The sequence below is a fragment of the Prorops nasuta genome, unplaced genomic scaffold (assembly GCF_024137725.1).
Source record: "Prorops nasuta isolate Cenicafe-Biocafe unplaced genomic scaffold, Cenicafe_Pnas_1.2 PNAS00009, whole genome shotgun sequence".
NCBI classification, from domain to species: Eukaryota; Metazoa; Arthropoda; class Insecta; order Hymenoptera; family Bethylidae; genus Prorops; species Prorops nasuta.
In genome coordinates this window covers 4,344,222-4,365,906 of record NW_027116806.1, presented here as the reverse complement: position 1 = coordinate 4,365,906, position 21,685 = coordinate 4,344,222, and the positions used below count along the sequence as shown (strand labels likewise).

Here is a 21,685-nt window from a genome sequence, read left to right as displayed (position 1 = left end):
TTCACCGAATACTCGACTAATCAAAGAAAAGACTTCCAAAACTCCACAGTTTCACTTTTTTTTAATACGTTAGGTTTTTAGCAGTATAAATTATTTGAAGATAGCGAAAAAAGGATTTTGTGCAGTGGCATAAAATAACTTTGGCCAAAACTATCGTCCATGTTGAATCACTTGCCATCGATGTTTATTTTTATCCTAGTTGATGAATAAACAGGTTAAAAAGGCTCAAAATATATCACTGTATATATATATATATATATACTACATTCCTCGTGTTAAAAAAAATTTTTTTTATTCATAATCATACTATATAAATGATGTATATATAATTATGAAACTAAATGAATGATTTAGATCAACTTATCCATATAAGGCCATAAATTTCCGTTAATGCATACACATGAAAAAAATAAACTAAAAGTTTAGTGCAGTGTAAAGCGAACGGGGGGCTTTCATTAATTGTTACCGTATCGATCACCATCATCGTTGCACACACTAGCCTTTATTTCTAACGCGTACTAAATATAGTCTACAGCTTTCAACGACTTACCGAATAGCATAGGAAATCAATAACTTGCTAACTAAATAACCTTTTAATTTTATTCTGCCATGCCTACGAGTACTCATATAAAGTCATAGAAAAACTATCGTTAACTATTCTGCAGCCACCTCGATCAAGAACTGAACATATATATGCTAAATAAAATGTTCAGAATAATTGAAAAAAAAAAAATAAGGTAAATTGTGATTACAGAGCTCAATGTATCGAGTAATTCTAAATTCTATGTGCATTCGTTTTCTGAGTGTATAAAATTTTCTATTCTAACCGCGCTCGTTCGAACTTGCTCAAACAGAGACAGACACGCAGTTGGAATTAAATTTAAATTGAATAGTTGCAGAGTAGAAGGATGGAAAATGTATGCGATAAGAACGATAAAGGGACGAAGGAAGAATATTATGATGAGTTTTATTCGCGGTTAAACTTCTTAGTCCAGCATAGTAAAGGCCATAAATTTTCCTACAGATTTAGCATGTCGAAAATAAGTAGCTTCTTAGCTAAATTTTGCATTCCCAAGTACAGAAGTTTAGCCAATAATCCCTTTCGTCTCATCTAACTCTCAATGATCTTTCTCTAAAGTCTGGTAAACCCATTAAAGTTATAATTAAATTATACGAGTATTATTATACTAAGAGGAGTGGAGCAAACTTTAAAAAAAAGAACGTTTTATTTTTTTTTATTTAATGACGATAGTCGTAATCAATAAATTGTAAAAATAAGTAAAATTTCTATGTATTATCTGGATACTGGAACGCCTCAAATTTAATAATTTTCAATAAAAATTCACTCACACAATTTTTACTCGAAGAACAGGGTAGAGAACAACTAAATCACAGATGAGAGTCAACTTGATAATTCAACGTTTTCGAAAGTATAATATTGTTTACCATTGCAGGTAGCATGTGAGGTAATTATAATGAAATATAGGATAAAAACAATTTAATTTTTCAAAATTCAATTCACGGACTTGAGAAACGTTTAAGATAAAGGGAATTGCAAATACTATAAATTATTCATCGTTAATTTTATTAAAAAATATTCGTTTTCTGAGGTTAAATATTCTTGTCGAGTTTATTAGAAATAATATATTAATGTGTAATCTTATAATCTCTGAATACTTAAAAATACAAATTCTCTCGATTAATTATTTAAATCTTTGCATTGATTTCTTGCGTTTTCGTCGCTCGATACTGAAATAAATCTTGATCTATTTATAATCTTTATGACCGGATATCAGATAGCAATGCAGACTATCGATAATGCGATAAAATCTTTAGATCGTGAAAGAAGCGTCGAGAGTCCGAGAGGCTCTTGCATGCACAGAAAACAGCAGGTAGAACCTGTTGCTCACTAATATACGGTGATAACACTGCAAACTAGCCTTTTATTTATCTGTTCTCCTCGTAAGAGAGTTATGGCTTTTATAGTTTAATGGATCATAAAGAATTAATAAACTGAATTGTAAAATCCAAACTAATCGTAGGAATTTACTGCTTGAATTTTTACTCGATTTAAACAAATTTCCCTGGGACAATAATTGTATATCTCTTCTTCATTCAAACACTATGTTTTGTGGATTATATATATATGTATATATATATACAAAAATACTACATAATTATATTCATTTAATTTGGCACAGGTTTTAACAGAGGCCACAGTAATTGAAAGGATCATTTGACAATCAATAATTTTCCTTCACCTACTTCGTTTGTGATAGAGAGAAGGGTGTATCGAAACAGGTTTAAAGATAATTAGAAATAAAGCATAGACGGAAGTTGGCAAAATAATTGAGAAGGGTATGGTTTCCAATTTTAGAAGTAATCATAAAATATAATCTCCCAGGAAAAATGAAAAAAATACGAGGGCTCAATATCATTTTGTATCTATTTTTGCATAATAAATTACAATTAAAGTCGCTTTCCCTCAGCAGAAAAGATCTCGCGAAATGTTCTCCTTTTAGCTTAAAGCTTGTTTAGACTCATCATTCAAATTTAATCAACGTAAGGTAGTTACTTTCTTTTACATTTTTCTTTCTCAAACATATTTTATCAAAAGCTTGACTGATAAAATTAATATATGAAACAGTGACGTCTAATTTCACTAACTTTTGATGACTGACGATTTCAGTAATGGACATTTTAAAGTACTTTTAAAAGTTAAACCATTTTGGGTACCTGAAATGATTTATTCGTTTCATCAAAATTAATAACCAACCACGATCAAAGCATAATCTTTTTCTCTGAAACGTGAATAATAAAAGCTAACACTGACTGTAAATCAAACATTACTCTCATCGTGAAAGAATTCGTTATTTTATTCTTTAGAAAATTCTCGAAATGTGTAATATTTCGATAAAAAGTTTAATGAATAAGGATACTTAAGAGAAAATCTTGTATAGCGAAGATTAATGTAGAAAGAAAACGTTGGTTAAAAAGATAAGGCTGGTGTTCAATATTAAATCAATGTTATCAACCGTCGTTAGTGGAATTTGAACGTGGCGGTATTTCACCTAAGTATAAGGATCGTAAAGGAAAAGGACGGATTATCAATCATTTTGTGGCGAACATCTACACCACATAACTGCAATCTAATAGCTAGGTCACTCGGCCGGATAGTTTTTGTTCAAACTAATCGGAATGATTAATCGTACAATTTAAACGATTGAACTCCTTGTGTCATCAATGTGTACATTGCATGAATTCTCACAGAGACGATATTTTCGAGCAAACCGTGAGATTTTTCAGAGGAGTACACTGGACAAAAACATTTCTCTCGCGATCAATATTGCCACCTGTCGCTATTGGTACTATCACAGCTACAACTTGGACAATCTTGCATTATACATATATATATATATATACACACAAAAGATATTTTAAAGCTATGCATCCACAAGAATCGTACAATATTTACAAAAATAAATCTACACATTTGTATATAACATTACAACTCGTTTAATCAGCATCGATATAATTCAAAGTACTGCACAGATTTTGCACAAAAATTTTTCTATTTCTATAAAAAAAAAACTGTAAATTACCCAGGTTTATGTTAAACTTGAAACTGGTCTGAATTGTATAAGTGTAGGTATACTTAACTGCTAATAGAGATGAAAAGTTTCTTGCTAAAGAGGTAAAATAAATACTTTGCTTGTTAGATAAACCAAATAACACGAAAGCCACTCGTTAATTGAGTTGATTACTTGGAACAGTTTGAAGCAAGGGTTTAATTGGAAGAATTGTACGAGTAATGGCCATTCATAACGGTGTTTGTGATAATATGAGGATTTTTTTGGTCATATTCACGATCACCTTAGAAGAATGTGGAAGAATATACCAAGTGGAGCCATACGGACCCGGCCAGAGCTGGCCGTGGTGGTATAGTAGCTGGATTCTGGAATCGATCCAACCCCCTATCCTCTACATCCAACCAACTTCTCCTCTTTCATTCTCCCACCACTTTCCTTTCTTCCACCCCATCCCCCTCCCTCCCCCCCCTCTCTCTCTCTCTCTCTCTCTCTCTGTTCCACTATCTACACTCATCCTGTACACTTCTCTTTACTCCACAGATCCAATGCGAGCAACGCGATGTACAGACTCGATATCACGCACATGCATATATATATATATATATATGCGATACTACACCTCAACACACTCGACGCATTTTACATTCCACGAACCTTACAAACACCACAATAAGCCTCTCCCATACCCTCACCGATATACTACTTTCCGTGTGAAATATCCTCGCAGATATAATATACCTAATCTCGCGAACCTAGCCACCACCGCATATTTTCCGCATGAGAAAACACTCGAGGAAACTCTTTTTATTCCTTTAAATTAAATCTCAAGATTTATAGGACATTGTATTAAATTTTAATATAGTATTGAACGTAAAAAATGTATATTTGAGCCTTTTTTTATAATAGTGGAGGTTCGAGTTAAAGGGTGTCAGAGGGAACGTGTACTTTTTATGTAATTTTAAGCTGAATTTTAATGAAATTGTAATCGAAAAGCAGCGATCGGTCGATCCTATAGAAAATCGTGTTGGTCGACAGAAATGGATGGATTCGTTTATTGTTTCCTTGGGGAAAAAATCTCTGAGATTTTTCATCCACCTCGTTCCGATTGAATTTCTTGCAGGATATTTTTCTAACGAAATTGCTTTATTGGTAAATACTTTTTAACTTTACCTAACAATCTTTTTTTTTTTTTTTTTTTTTTTTTTTTTTAATGAAACTATCGAGTCCACTCTACGATTCTGAGCAAAGTGTAAAAAAATAGTCCTGATTTAGTTCGCTTCTGTGGTGTTGCTCTTTTAGGGGCTGTATATGTACAGGGAAACTTTCTTTTATTTAACTATTGGAAAAGGCTTTTGGACCTCTATGCAAAAATATTGGCGATTCCTCCCATCGAAATGCTGGAAAAGAATAGCCAATAAAATTAAATGGATTTCAGGGATACTAGAATGCCAACTACTCTCATCGTGAATCTCATTATGTTACTGGATTTGTTGTACTTTGAGGTATTTAATGATCCTTAATTGAAAATCTTTCTCATCTACTTTCACTCACGACGTTGCATTCAATCTTCGAGAAATTGAATCTTTGGCATATGTAAATTAAATTTTCCAATCCTTTTTCTAATGACAATTATTTAATTATATATATAAAGATGACACACAGAAAACTTTTATTTTATAACAGATGTATCCTCCAGTTTTCGATCTAAATGCTCTCGAACGTTAAACGATGTATCAAGTTTTTGGACGTTGATACTAAATTAACATAATATTATAGTAGTTTAAATAAGTGAACTTTGTGCCAAGCCGGAAGCTATGTGGGCAGCGGTGACGAGATCTTTAAACTTATTGGTAGCTTTCTTCGAATATTATACTACGAGGTAAGATGTATAAAATATTTTTAAAAAGTCGACTAAAGTACTTATAATGAAAAAGATTTCTCAGTGGTAAACAGATTGTCCTTTAAACAACTTCTTTGTGTGGCTGATCCTAAACAAGAAGCCCATATTCATTTCCTGATGCTCCATATACTCCCTTTAATAAAAATTCACAACTCAGATTGTATTACATTAAGATAATCAAGACTGTGCAAAGGATTTTAGAAATCAAACTTTTTCATGGTCCTAGAAAGTAGTTTATTAAAATCTTTCGAGATCCTCAATAATATTCATTTTCACTTTTTCTAAATCCTCGTGCTGCTCATCCTTTACACCGAAGAAAACAAATAATTTCTATTCCAGAAATAATAAGGGATCTCGTAGATAAAGAGACGAACACTCGAGTGAATACAGCTTTATCTCCTCTTCCTATAAGATATTGTTGATAAAAGAATAACTCTAAAAAGGAAAAGAATCCATTCTCGATAAAATCCAGACTCTCGTATATAGATTACGTATTCTAGAAAACACATTTGTGCATCTTAAACATTTCACTAATGTTTATACGAGGTTCCAATCTTTCCAATTATGACTAGCCACATCAGCTGCAATTGCTCGACGATGTTTCTTTTATGAAGAATACAGTATACGACCAGAAACCTGTTGAACATTGGAGAAACTTACATACTTATTTGAAACACACAATTGCATTTACACCACTACTTCTATAGAACAATTAGATTGGTAGATACGAATTTGTTTAAGTTCCAACACTGATCTATAACTTTGAAGAAATTACTATTAAAAACTGAGATGTGTTTCGTAATAAATGACAAAAATGAAAAATTACATGAATAAGGGTGAAAGAGAGATATATATGTTAAATAAAAGATTATATAGTATTATAATATACAAGTCGATATTAACGAATGTGAAAATGTACTTTATCGTGACGCGTTACATGTGTGCAAATGTGGTTATAATTAGCACGTTCACGTTTAACTTAGCTATACATTGTGCTTATACTGTATCTATGTACATCGACCTTTGTCGAGCAGTATATCGAATCAAATATGATTATTGAATATTGGCTGGCATTCAGCATATCGTGCATATGGCGTGAATAAAGGGACACTAAGACTGCGTGAACGTTAACATTCCCAAGTTGCCTATAAACTTCAGTAAAATCGTGCTATTCTGACAGGAGTATCAATAACTACGAGGGCCAAGCTCTCATATGTCACTATGTAATTTTCACAGCTAGCAAGCTCATAAAACTGCATCACCCTTTGACACTATTCACCAACAATCTACTCTAGAGTACATAAAGTTACAGCATTTGTACCACAATGTGCTGTGTGCTATTGCATATATATATATATATATATATATGCAATAAATGTTGAACGAAGCAAACTAATTAAAAAACATGACCTGTGGATTTTTGTGTACACTACATATATGTCGTTTTAAATGGATATATACATATATTTAGGATTTTTAAGTGTTTTCACCAATACACACTCGATGTTACCTAAATCATCCTACAGTACACTACTAGTAACTTTGTGTATAATTATTTGATAGTCAACGTCGTATCAGTGTTGATTTGACGATGATTAATTTTCGACGAGTTGAGTGATTCGAGCTCTCAGCCTTATTCATACCGAATCCTACCTGTGTTAATTTCTCTTTGCCAGAGAAGATATCGCTTAATGTATATCTTAACTAATTAATCATTACCTTTTTCTGTTTCATGCTTCGTTCCCTCCTAACTATTGGATTCCAGAGCACAATTAGAGTAAGTATTATGGCCCACCGTGTAACGAAGGTTTAATCAAGATTTCTTCCATTTTATTTCTCTTAATTCTGCATAGATTATTTACTACTTTTTCTTCTTTATACACTCTTATCTACTTTGCTAGTTATCGATTTTTCTTCGGTCAGTAAACCATATTAAATTCTGTAAGTATTGCATCTTCTTAGTCCTCTATTCTTCTCTTCTTTCATCCATTCTTCCAAGCACCTATTATTAACTATTTTATTCACTTCTTTCTTAACATAAATTACTTCTTACCATCGTCGAGTAATTCCTATTTACTCGTAAGATAATAAATGATATTAAAATTAGAATATATAATACATAGTCGAGCCTGATGTTTGTCTTCAACCATGATTAATTTAATGGAATATAACACTGATTCTATTATACAAATTACAACTCTCTCTCTCTCTCTCTCTCGAAACTTTTTGCTCATCGATGAAAATAGCTTAACCAGTACGTAAAGCAGAATTTCAGGCTTGAGATTTTCTTGATTCTTAAATTTAAAATGTAGACAGCGATGAAAAGTCCTGAATTGATGGAGAGGCAGAGGGATATTATACGATTCGTGACCGAGTTATACGTGGCCTTCGAGACTCGCTGAATGAGTACATTTTTCTGATTTGAGCTTGCCAGATAGGTGTGTAGAGGGTGTATAAATCTACGAATAACCAGGCACAATATCATCCCTGAGGATTTCGAAATCATCGTATTGTCAAGTTACTCGTTTTCTTTTTAATCTCCCATGATAGCTTCAAGTCTAATGGCACCTGTTGCACTCATCCTTAAAATATTATCTTTTGCAATTATTAAGATTTTTATCTTTAGTAAGACAGATTTGTAAAATAAAATGAAAGAATAAACGAAAAATTTAATTAAATTCAGGTGGTTTGAGCAATTTGTCAATTTTAGTTTCACGACGAATTCGATTCTAATAAAAATCATTCTCAGTCTGCTTTGTTCTATAACTATTACGTAAAAATCGAAGATAATAAGAGAAATAATTGATAAGTAATTACAGTAAACAGGAAGGCAGAGTAATTAAATTATTTACTGGGTATCGGTTTTCTCCGAAAACAATAAGATACGGTAATGACTCACATTTGATAATTTAACCTTCGCTAAGGCGAAACATATCGATCGGTGCTAGCTACAATTGTGCATTGTGGTCTACACCACGTACATAATGTACATGTTATGTACCAAACACACCTATATGTAATATTAAAAATTATATTACAATCAAAGGATTATTTTCATTTAATTTTTTAATAATAGAGTGATCAAGTACTTGCATAATACTGCTTTAGAAAAATTCATTACTTGATGGAAAAATGCCAAACCTTTTGGTTCCTTTATACTGATAAGACCCAGAGAGTTTTTATGGAATTACTATACATATATGTATAGGTATATAGTGTTCTATTTTCCAGCAGGCTACATTCGTGTAGATATTGCCTTGGCAACCAAATATGATTGTCATCGAGTTTAGAAGTTATCTTGATAATATAGGTATTCTTTTGAAATTACATTGTTCGTTCGACATATTAAAGCGAATGGTATTATGTATAGGAAAAACCTGTATTATTATACATACGAAAATGGTTTTAATCAATTTTCATAATTAATAACAACAGACAAACTTTGAAATTTGCATAATTGTAATAAATGGTCTCCTCTTATCACTGTCATAAATTTTCATAGTTGCTTGTCAAGAGGATTATATTATGCCATTAAACTAAAATGCATCTTACTATATATACACTTTGCCTGAACTTTGTTCCTCAGCATTGCTTCGACATTTATTCAAGACTGTTATATTGACATCATAAGAAATTAATATATTGTCCATTTATCAATCGGAAATATTCTGTCGAAAATAAATACTAAACACTTTTTAGATCTCTTTGTAGAAAAATTAACGAAATGTTTGAAAACAAAAATAGTTGGCAATAAAAGGTGATATCACTTGTGCACGATTATTGAAGAAAAAGTTTGTTCGACAAAAGATGGTAGAAGAATGAAAGTTCGTAAGGAATAAGAGTAGATGAATAATATTAAAACTTTAATGACTACTAACGGACGTATGAATATCCTGAGAATAGCAAAGTCTTATATTAGATACGCTTTTATGTACTTTTACCTTTTATTAAATTTCTCTTAAATTGACATACAAGCAGAAAAATCTAGAGAATCTAATACTGGTAGATACCGGAGAAACAAAAACTAATCTTCATGTGAAATAAAAGCTACTTTAGTAGGCTGGTCAATGGGAGTTTTGTGCAATTAAAAATGCTTCGTGCTTTAGAAAGCTATTTTAGTTAGCAGGCTCCTATAATGCATGAATATAGTATATGGACAAAATGCTTCTCGCAAGCAAAATATTTAACAATTTTCAGTGGCTAGCCAACCTCCAAAGGGAAGATAGTTGAAATGCTTTCGTATCATAGAGCTATATCGAAGAATTCCTTTAATCAATCAGGAATGAATTAAAGAGCCCCAAGTAAAAATTGTTAAAGCCTAAATTTCAAACGAGTCAGTTTAAGATTCGTTGAACGAACCTCTCGTACTAAAATCTTTCTGATTGTAAAGATTTTTAAGAGAATTGTAAAAAACCTTGCAATTTTCCAGAAGGCTTGTGTGCTAATAACAGTTTCCAAGTAAATGCTTCCTTTTATCTGTATATCGAGTCGTAGAAAAAGCTATATTGATTCTGAAAAGATTAAAAAATGAAATTGTAACCGTTTGAAATTTTCAGATTTTCCAGAGATATTTCGGTGGAGGATAAGATTGATTTAATTGGGAGTGTAATTGTTTTTCTGCAGGACTACGGGTAATACGGCGTCCAAGTCACCAGCTGGTAGCAGCGGAGGTCCTGTAAGCAGTGCAGGTGCAGCTGTGGCCGCCACTAGCAACGCAAGTGGTAGCGCGGAGCCACGTACACCTACTGCTGGACCGCAGAATAAACAGCTTCAGACAGTTAAAGGAGAGCATCCTTCGGTAAGGTTTAACCCTCTGCCACACGTCTCTATATTCTTCTTCTTCTTCTTCTTCTTCTTCTTCATAATTGACAACGACGTAATTTATTTCTACAAAGCTTCTCTTGAAAATTCGAGTCAGCAACATTTGTACAAAAATCCCCTAAATCTTCTATGACCACGCAAATGTTCTCCAAAGTTGTACGAAATTCTGGATAAAATATTTTGTTTAAAAAGAAATATATAGAATTTTATATATTCGTACGCGAATTTTTTATCAATGCATTTAGTATTGCTCACTGGGTTAGAAAGATGAAAATGTATAATTGAGATGGTGAATGATAATAGTGAGATATCAAAAGTAATAAGGTAATTATGTTGTGGTACACGAGCGAGCAGAGAGCACAATGGAAATTGACGAATCTGATACGATCGGAGAGTCAGCTATCATTTTATTTGATTATCTACGAATAAGATAAGCCCTGCTTTCTAAGCAAGCTGAGAATAATGTACCGAGGTGAGCAACGCTATATATGTATAACAAAAATATGTGGGCACCCATATGAAAATATTTGCCAAGTACGTGCACAGCTTTCCAACTTGGCCAATACTACTGTTAGCTTCCTCATCGTAACTTTAACTCGATTGACTTTTTAAATAATTTCGCGATGTATTGTTAAGATGTTGATTATAATTTCATCAGTCTGATATAACGTCGATCAATTATTACTGGAAAATCTTTAATATTAAATAATTAACTCGATTGACTTTTTAAGTAAATTTCGCGAAACATTCGTAAGACGTTGATTATAATTTCACTAATCTAACATAACGTCGATCAATTATTACTGGAAAATCTTTAAAATTGAATAATTAACCCGATTGACTTTTTAAGTAAATTTCGCGAAACATTCGTAAGACGTTGATTATAATTTCACCAATCTGACATAACGTCGATCAATTATTACTGAAAAATCTTTAAAATTTAATAATTAACTCTAATAAAAATTGTGCTTCTTTGTTCTCTTGTAGAAAGCGTTTTTACAAAGTAGATCCATCTCTTTAGTCGACATGTACATCGATAATTACAACACTGAGCCGAGCGAAAATGTTGGTCAAATTCAGTTTAGCCTGGAATACGATTTCCAGAAAACGACGCTCGTCTTACGTATAATGCAAGTAAGTTTCAATGCGTTGTTATCTAACGAGGTATCGACCAGTCGTTCAGCGTTAACGAAGATTCTGATAATTGTTATTGATTTCAGGGTAAAGACTTGCCAGCAAAAGATATTACAGGGACATCCGATCCGTATGTTCGAGTCACATTGTTGCCAGATAAGAAGCATCGGCTTGATACGAAAATTAAAAGACGTACGCTGAATCCTAAATGGAACGAAGCCCTATTTTTTGAAGGTAGGATTTTCGTGCTTGGCATTTCTAGCTCGTAATAGAAAACATGTGTAAGATATATCACTTTGATATATATATATACAACATTAACACGTGCTAGGGTGCACACCGAATCAAATAAATAAAATATATATAATAATAATAACATATACATATAGTATACAACCGTGTCGACTATAATTCACAAACTATAGTTGATTGATAAATAGAGATCGAGGGACTCGGTAATAAAATAAATCAAATGCAAGGGTAAGTTTCTTAATCGGAATCCGTCCATGCTTTTCAGCTTAAACATTATTCAAATTACTCTGTGAGTATAACTCGGCTATAGATTAACAGAGCCAAAGGTCGGTGCTAATGTAAGCGCACCTTGCTACGTATTTTATTATCCTCCGGTCGAGTTAATCATTTCTACCCTTCGCTTAATTATCCGATCGTGCGGTTACAAGAGAATTCTCCACAGTGTATAATAGCGAGAACACAAGGTGATCATTAAAACTATCCATATATTTTAATGAAATCCTTTCGTCTCTCTGAAAATGTAAATGCACATTTCCTTCTCTTGTTTTCCACTCGAGCTCTCGATCTTACAAGATTATTCAGCTTTGAGAATAGAATTTTCGCGGTTCGCTCGCTATTGTTCGCGAAATTATTGGCTTTCGTCGGTTCCTTTAAGAGTGTGGCATCGAAATTGAATGCACGCTATGGATGCAATTTTTCTTGCAGGTTTCCCCATTCAGAAGCTGCAGAGCAGGGTATTGCATTTGCATGTCTTTGACTATGATCGATTCTCGAGGGACGATCCGATAGGGGAAGTGTTTCTACCACTTTGCCAGGTAATTTTATAATTTTGTAATATTCCTGTAGCCTGCTATTATATTGCAAATACATCGAACAGCACATCTACACAAATACTTATATAAATTTCATTAAAATCGTTACGTAAGTTGGGTCCTCGTGTACTGTACACATGGCTAATGCTCTTATTATATAATTAACACACTTTCCTATACATATAATCAAAGTACTCGTGTCATTTATTACTGCAAGTACCAAAATTCTATAGAACGCTTCTTATTAACCTAATATAGACATTGATAATTTTTTATAATTATATCCAAACGAAAATTGATAACGAGTGTGGCTTTAGTTGGCGAAGAATTAATCTATACAGATTAAAATCAGTTTTAGTTATATTAGAGTCGACGTGTTTGATCCGGAGGATAGAGTTGTAAATTTAGACGAGTTATAGCTCAACGATAAGGGAGGATTGAGCGTTACATGTCTATGAGTTAAGCTTGTTAGTTAGGTATGTATATATGTATACGTAGAGCCGAGAGCACATGGCTACGATAATTCTCCGGGTGCACACATTCATTTCCCAGGAGGCAATCGTGCATCGTAAATGTCGTCGTCAGGTTCAGCTGGGCTAATAGGCCGGCGATGGAAAGTGTAAGCAGGCTGAATTTAATGTTTACCTAAATTTCCTACATTTCCTAAATTCTCATGAATTTACGTAACACGTGGCTCCTTCCAACACTGAGTAAAATTTTAATATTTAATCAGGCTATGGTGGTATACATATATATATATATATATATATACTCCTTTGATTCGATACAGAGACATGCTAATTGTTTTATTCGAGGACTCACTCGTAGATCTCTATAATAGATTAATTGCTTTCATACATCTCTCTCAGGTGGATCTTTCAAGGAACAAGGTATACTGGAAACCACTGAAACCACCAGCAAAGGATAAATGTGGCGAGCTGTTATGCTCGTTGAGCTACCATCCAAGTAATTCCGTACTTACCATAACGCTTATGGAAGCAAGGAATTTGAAAGCCAAGGATATAAATGGAAAGTCAGGTAAATTTGAGGTTTCAGTAAGTTTATCTCGTATGAATTATACTTGTAATTACAAATTCGTACCTTCGCGATTAGATTTCTCGACAATTTTCTCTTACTCGTTGCTTTATTCGTTAATTAAAGAAATTTCATAATGATAGGCTCAGAAAGATTTAAATTAATGAGCGAGTGTGAAATTTTCTTCTTACCTGATTAAAAATGAAAATTATGATTAAAGGTTTTGTTTTGAGAGAGAGAGAGAGAGAGAGAGAGAGAGTAGTTTTGAAGTTTGGCAACTCTTTTCAGATCCTTACGTAAAAGTGTGGCTTCACTTTGGTGACAAAAGGGTTGAAAAGCGCAAGACGTCCATACTAAAGTGTACATTAAATCCAGTGTTCAACGAGGCGTTCTCCTTCAATGTCCCTTGGGAGAAAATCAGGGAATGCTCTCTGGACGTAATGGTCATGGACTTTGATAACATTGGTCGAAACGAGCTCATCGGCCGTATCCGACTGGGTAAGCTTATACTTTAGCCGATTTATGCACATTCATTTGAGATTTTACGCAATAATTGGTACTTATGGTACACTCAGCTATGTGCAATAGAAAAGATTCGTTAAAAATCCATTTGAAAAAGTTGGAATTGTGCAAATATTCTTTCATCAATTGTAAATATAATTGTTTATTTCCATGTGAATAATTTTGTGAATATTAGTTTTATTTTTGAACATTTTAATTAGCACCAAATCCCAGCTATAGTCATATAATTATTGTTAAAATTGATAAAATTAATTATCCTTGCAGGTAAAAATGGGAGTGGGGCGAGTGAAGCAAAACACTGGCAAGACATGATTTTAAGACCCAGACAGATCGTTCCTCAGTGGCATCGTTTGAAACCTGAATAAATTGGAAGCTTTCGCAGCTGTAATACATCAATTCGAGCAAGTTCAATTCCGGTATTCTTTGATAAAGCTTACGTTATCGAAGATCTCGCAAGAAATTACACGGTAACTTATTCTCGAATAAGAATTTCTGCGTGACGTATCACGTATATATATATATATATATATATATATATATATTGTACAGATATAAAGACAAATGATCTCAAAGGAGCTAGAATACCATTCGAGTGCTGCAAAGGTAGGAACACCCGACGATAATTTGCCTGTAACAAAGATTCCACGTGACTGCATATACTTAATATGTAGTTACAAGAATCGCGATGAAGGACTGCTTTTACAAAATCAAGACAAAGTCTTTAATTTTCATTTAACTTCGGCAAGATGATATTATATTTGCTTTAGATTAAAATGCAAAGTACATTTTTTCAAGTAACATCATTGCATCAATTTCAAAGCCATGCTCCAAGTATGAAAAATGCCATGCTTTTGTAAGATTACATCATATATGTAAATTCATCCCACTCTAAATAACCACAAGAATTTGAATAAGAAAGAAGGAGAAATTTAGCAGTTTCGATGAATATGTCACACGCAGAATCTGGATTGATATCCATACACACAGTCTTTCGTTATCGTATGACCCGTTGTATAATAACGTTATAATTATTGTGTAACGATGCCAATGTGATAATAGAAAAATTTAACTCGGTCTTGTAAATGAACACGACAGCGACCGAGAAAGGTGTTCATAATTTAATTATATATTTAAAGGACAAATTTGCTGATTTGTAAACGATTTATAATATTTTCTAAAAATGGTTACAAAAGCGAATCATTCTTCAAAATTAATGGAAAAAGAAATGCACGAGTCAACTTTGATCTATTATTTGACTATTCAAAACTATTATGCATCGTCGAAGAAGATAAAAGATGTAATACTGTGTATGTATAGTTGAAAGGAGGATTAAGTACGAATTCGGAGTATTTCCTCATATGATCTCATCGCGATGTTGCTGTACCGATTTCTTATATTTCGTCCACACAAAATTGTCATATTTTTATCAGCTTTTTCATCACATGTGTTGTATCGCGTAATGGCAAGGGTATCGTATAACTAACGTATTATTTAAATACTCCTTCGCGTGACTTGTTACATAAAAAAATGATTATCGGAAGAGAAACGCGAGTAGCTTGAGACTTTCGTTCAAGAATATCGCTTCTAGTTTCTGTTTCGGTGTAAACTTAATGTCTACGGTGTATAAACAAGCTTATCAATTAATTTATTTATATATTTACCAAATATTTCGTGAGCAAGGGCTACTTGCCAATCTCGAAAATAAATGTCTCATTTGGCTTAATTTTTCTTCGTTTCTATATAATAACACTTGTTGAAAAATCGTTGAAACTTTTAAGCAAATAAGAAGCAATTATCTGATTACTGAGAAGACAACGTGTGATTGTGAGAAACGTTGAAAATGTTATTTGCAATTGTTGCAATAGGGAGTAGGGATCGTACTGACGTTTAACTCGTCGTGAGGCATAGTCGAGGGTGACGGAGGGTCTTGGTTATTCATCTCAATTAGAAATTGATAATTGATAAAAAGGAGGATATTTTTAACGATGTTTTTGTAATAGCAAACTCAGAAAGAGACTTTTAAAGATTTTTGAGCAGTAAATTGTGATCGGTGTACTTTATACGCTAAAACTTATAAAAAAGAACAAAAAAAGATTACGTAATATTCGATAGTCTGCTGTTGTTAACAATAATATAGAGAGCCTCAGCCTCGGACACAAATCCCCTATTGAATTTGCTTCATATACTGGAAAGCACACACACACACACACACACACATAAGAAAGGCATGCGCGTGTTACCGAAATCGAATGTAGTGGTAGGAGGAACAACTGACACAGTCTAGATGACTGGTAACCATGTATAGTGTCGAAGTATGAAAAAAGATTGCTCGAAAGTAATTGCTGCAGAGAAAAGTATGCATTTTCTTAAATTTTCTTCTACGTCTCTCTCCCCCCGCGTATACCTTCGTGATAAAGGCATGTGACGCATACGTAACGCAGGTATCTGCTTAATCGAGTCCGCGAGTGATTTACCAAAGAGAAATTTTCATGTGATACGAGTTTCATTTTCGATTGACAACATTATAAATTTTCTTGGATCACGTCAGCGGTCTCCTTCGTCGTTGAGTACCAAAGAACGCAAGGATGACGAGTAGAGGAATAAAATGAACGAAGGAAAAATAAATAAAAGTCTATTATGTGAAATTTGATTAAACGATTACACGTGAATATAATATATACAAGTATTTGAGTAGCACAAAGCTTAGTTGATATTTACATGTCTAGTCTGTATATACTATAAGGTTAAAAATATTAGACCGATTAACTATATCGTTGCGTTAAAATCTTGCCATTTAATAGTGAACGATGGAACAATATACACACACACATATATATATATAGTTTTTTTTGTCTATTTTTACTTTGTTGATTTTCAATTTGAATAAACATAATGACTTTGCTGACAACGATTATATCAGTTTCGATACCTTGCACCGTGTACAGTATAACGAAGAGAATCTTAACTTTATCCTAAATTCGTACACACACTTGTAGGAATCTCGTTTCTAACGTACCCATTGTGGCTCGATTTTAACGTCTTTCACGAGTGGACGAAGCGTGCGATGCTTACTTATCTGTAGCATGAGACGCTATCTTATGTTAGGTATATTAATTTTTATCATGATGTATGTGTATGTCAAGATATATAGTTAATACACATAATCGGTGATAAGCGAGGGAAAACTAGTGAAAACTGGTGGTCAGAAATGTTCGATGTTAAACATTTTACATTGCGCAGTTTGAAAATATGTTATTATTAGAAAAGAGAAAAATATGAAGAGAGAGAGAGAGAGAGAGAGAGAATGAGAATAAGAGAGAAAGTATTGGCAAATAGTATAGCTAAAAAATCCATGTGAAAAGTAAAGTGGGCCTTATAATTATGAATTACCTCATTTATAACGCAGCTTAAAGCAAAATTCCAAGCACGAGAATGGTGTGCCACTGTTATCAAGTTTTACGTAGAAAGTATTGTCGACCTCGTGTTTGATATTAATGGATCAATTAATGTACGACACTGATTCACTGTTGCGTGTGAATGCTTTTTACATACCTAAAAATAAGAAAAGGATATTAAATGGTGTACCATTAATGCATTTTCTATTGATAAGCTCATCGATGATAAATATGTAGGGAGAATGCTCCTTGCGACTAATTCATAAAGTTTTAGCAAAAGTTAGACATTGCATTGATTATTCTCTCTGTGTATGAATCTAACAATAAGAGATGATATAAATATAAAGATAAAACATACTAGCTGTAAGATTATAGTTTTAGAGTAAATGCTTGCAATTGATAGCGTGTAAATGTACAAGTAAATTTAAAACGAGAGATTTAACTGCTTTAATGATCGTTTATTCAGTGTTAGATAATAGTTACAATTAATGGATCTTACCTAGCAGCAGTGAACCAGTGACATATATAGCGCTGGCTGCGCGTACATTATTATGTACTACTTATTTAAGCTAACACACATGTCCTTTATACGATTTATCCTTACCTATGTAAGATGGGCTGTAAAAAACAATTACTTTAAGATCATTCTCTATCACACTATATCTTCCTTTTCCCAAAACTTGACGAATACGAAAACTTCTTGCAGAAGTTGTAAATTCTTATCTTGCAAGAGTCAATAACGATGCCCTGCTGTACCATACGCGTAAACACACGGCAGATACAAAACTACACACACATCAATGCGCATGTGCGTACCCGCATGTACTCTTGTACGTGTAGCCCAGCGCACACACACACACACACACACATACATCGACTAAAAAGACACAGATATTTTTGCTGCGCAATGGATAAATTATAGGGTAGCGTACAAAAGATGTCTATTTCCAATACGCTATATGTAAGATAAAAACTTCTGTGAGTATGTATATATATATACATATACATACATATATAATTGACTAAGCTATAAAAGCGAAATGTATAAGATTTTTAGGGATGTAATTATCATCGGCCACCCCCGTAGACGTCACGTGAGACTCGAATAAATACCAAAACGTGTGTTTTCAAGAGGTCCGCGTTCCACCAAACTATTCCCATAGAGCACCAAATAACTTAAAGACAACTTTTAGATGTCTTTTAGTCAATTGAATGACTAAAAGATGTCTATAGGACAATTTTTAGTCAAGTGTACTGTATGGGTTCTTTTACTCAAATATCTAAATCTCTGTATTTCCGAACGAATAATCCAAATAGATGATACGATACAGTCACTGCGCTTCACACACGACTTTGTTTCAGCTTTGTACGCTCCTATTTCAAAGGAATCAATTTTTTACTTAAACATTGGTTAAAATAAGCGTATAGGAGTATCGAGTATATATTCAAAAGGCATAAATTATTTTGTAAACTATACGATCGTTGTGCGACTCGTTGGAGCAAAAAAGCTCGGTAAAATTTGCAAAAGTTATTATTATAAATGTCTATCGCAAATTAACGCGAACGATTTTCCATTTCTTCCCGAGAAACGAATCGATGCACGAGAAACGTACGAAATATTGGAGAAAACGATCGTGGACCTCTTTGGAAGCACCGTAATTACGTTGTGCCAGTATAAAATGTAAGAGTGTAGCTTGTGATTGTTGTTTAGCGAGAAATAAGTTTGAAACGCGCGGACGTACATAGAAGCTGAAAAGCTGCAGGTGTCTAGTTTTTCGTTGAGATATTCTTGTAGTTTTTGTTAGACGAAGGCTCAAGTAGCTGACGGAGACTTAGAAACACGAATAAACAAATATGTAACATAAGAAAAAAAAAATGATGTTATACATATGAGTAACGAAACGTTACATGATCGTGACCTCACCGAATGCATATCTTTATCGTTTATTAAAGAGCCTCGTGGCGCTGTTAAAAAGAACTGAAAAAGAATTATTACAGAGCATGGGCTAAGATGTACCTAAAAATTATTTTCCTAATCGAACTTTACTTATCGAATACTCTTTTTCCTTTCTTTTCATAAATTGGCGTGGCACTCTGCTTTGCCAAATCGTGACTGTTTATATAGGAATAGAGGAGTGGACTAAAGATCATTGATCTTGTCCAAGTTTTCTTCTGGCAGTGCTACACTTTAGGTAGTACTATCGTCTTAGCGTTAAATATAGTATTCGCATCGGAGGATAAGAGAATTTCTGCGTTACTGTATATTTCCATTGATTAAGCCCGTATAACGTCGTTGTTATTTGCATTCTTATGTAGCTCGTAGGAAATTATCATGGTAAACTAATAACAAATCCAAGTACTGAATGTTTTTATTTCAAATAAGGATATACAAGAAATATTATACGTATGTATGCATAAAAAAAATACACATTAATCGATACATCTGGCAGTGGTTCGAGCAGATGATATTTGTACAAGCTTCAAATATGTTTTGACTCAATAAAGAATCCGCGCAAGTGATAGTGCAGTCTCTCTCATCTTTGGCCATGGAACATATATATGTAGACTAGAGTGTATTCAACCGAGCTCATTATCGATTCTGATTTTTATCGAAAAGCCTAGAACTCTTTTCACCCTCTTCTTTCGATCGTCGTTCCTCGTCTCGAGCATCCTCCATTTTTTATGCGCAAATTAAACCTTATAATTGATTCTTATTCGATTGTTCGAGTCATTGTGTCTTTTCATATTTTTCCACTTCATCCACTGCCAGATTAACATATTTTCGACAGGCTGTACAATTGGAAGCATCGAGGCAATCACTCGACACAAAATAAAGAAAAAAGAAAAAAAGCTATATATTCTGTTACGAAAAATACAAATCTCGTTGATTAAACTTTGTTGCTCTCTGTGGAATATATATATATATATATATATATATAGGTGTAATTATATATATGTACAGAGGTAGCGTAAGGTTCCAAAGTGTTAATCAAGGAGCTACAAAGTTAAAGGGAGGGGGGGGGGAGGTGATTGCGAATTTATCGATAGCACAGAAACATGCAGGATTGAGACTGGATACGTGCCAAGAGATAAAACGAAAATTAATACAAAAACGAGATCCTTCAGAACAAAGTATTGACGAGTACATGGTAGATTGTTGTGACGTGTATAAAGAAATATTTTGCTCTACTTCTGATATTCCTATTAAGCAAAAGAGCTTCGTATCGTTCGTTTGTACCCAATAGGAACAGTAACGTTAAATCGACGTGTAAACAGAAGCACAAAAAATAATATTCCCTAAAATGTAAACGTTCGCTTGCCAATCCATTGGTATTGAAGGTAAGGTAGAAACTTCTGAATTACCTCTTGATTCTTACAAATATTTTATTTGCACCGCGAATGATTCTAAATCAATACAAGATAGTAACACTCTGAACAAAGAAGGAGAAATAACATGCGAAACGTTGATATTTCAATGACTTTTCATGATAGTTAGATGGGTGAAAATTTGTATTTAATTTATTGACGTGAATTTACGGCTACGAATGATAAAAGACGTAAATATATATATATATAGGTAAGTACAAAAACTCAGTATATCAATGTTGCACTAATACTGGAGGGAATAACCTATAGCATATTGTTTGAAACTCATAATTATTTTGTCGATATATAATAATACGTGATAGTTTGCCAAAACAGAAAAAAACTGGCTTTTTTATTGTTATCAATATAATGTTACAGTAACATATTGCGCAATTAACACTTGTACACAATAGCTTCTTCTTATCTTATTCGGCAAGGTAGCTCAATTAACTTAACGATTTTTAATGAAATTCGACGTACAGTTAATACATTATAAGTCTAGTTGATGTTCGACAATATTTCCCAACAACGCTTTCGTAATGTTACAGCTCTTATTGGGTAAAAAAAGATATTTACAAATGTAATAGGATAACAGTCGGATAGTACTAAACGTAGAGGTAATGAGATTTTTGCAATGGAATGCATGATTAGTTGTGCAAATTGCAAATGATCCCAATCGAGGCTTGACTTTATATATATATATCCATTACAATATTGGCTTTTGCTATTAAATTTACCATTATTTTGTAGTATCGATATTTACTCTTCGTCTATATATCACATATAGACTAAAAGCGCGTAAATTACACTCGTGTGTCGAGTAATCTTATACGTAAAAGAGAAGGAAAAAACTAGGTT

The 21,685-nt window shown here is 33.2% G+C and overlaps 1 protein-coding gene across 3 annotated transcripts in view; it reads left to right on the top strand.

Moving 5' to 3' along the window:
• Syt7 (Synaptotagmin 7) overlaps positions 1 to 19,983 on the top strand; it is a 121,061-nt gene extending 101,078 nt beyond the window's left edge. For 2 of the 3 annotated variants that reach the window (XM_066731860.1, XM_066731858.1), the window contains 8 exons: positions 7,256 to 7,267; positions 10,114 to 10,288; positions 11,299 to 11,445; positions 11,532 to 11,679; positions 12,403 to 12,512; positions 13,379 to 13,547; positions 13,833 to 14,042; positions 14,331 to 19,983. In XM_066731860.1, the coding sequence (XP_066587957.1) occupies positions 7,256 to 7,267; positions 10,114 to 10,288; positions 11,299 to 11,445; positions 11,532 to 11,679; positions 12,403 to 12,512; positions 13,379 to 13,547; positions 13,833 to 14,042; positions 14,331 to 14,431 (1,072 nt within the window). In that variant the 3' untranslated portion in view covers positions 14,432 to 19,983. The remainder of the gene's footprint in view (positions 1 to 7,255; positions 7,268 to 10,113; positions 10,289 to 11,298; positions 11,446 to 11,531; positions 11,680 to 12,402; positions 12,513 to 13,378; positions 13,548 to 13,832; positions 14,043 to 14,330) is intronic. The other variant, XM_066731859.1, reaches the window with a different exon arrangement.
• The last annotated feature ends 1,702 nt before the right edge of the window (positions 19,984 to 21,685 follow it).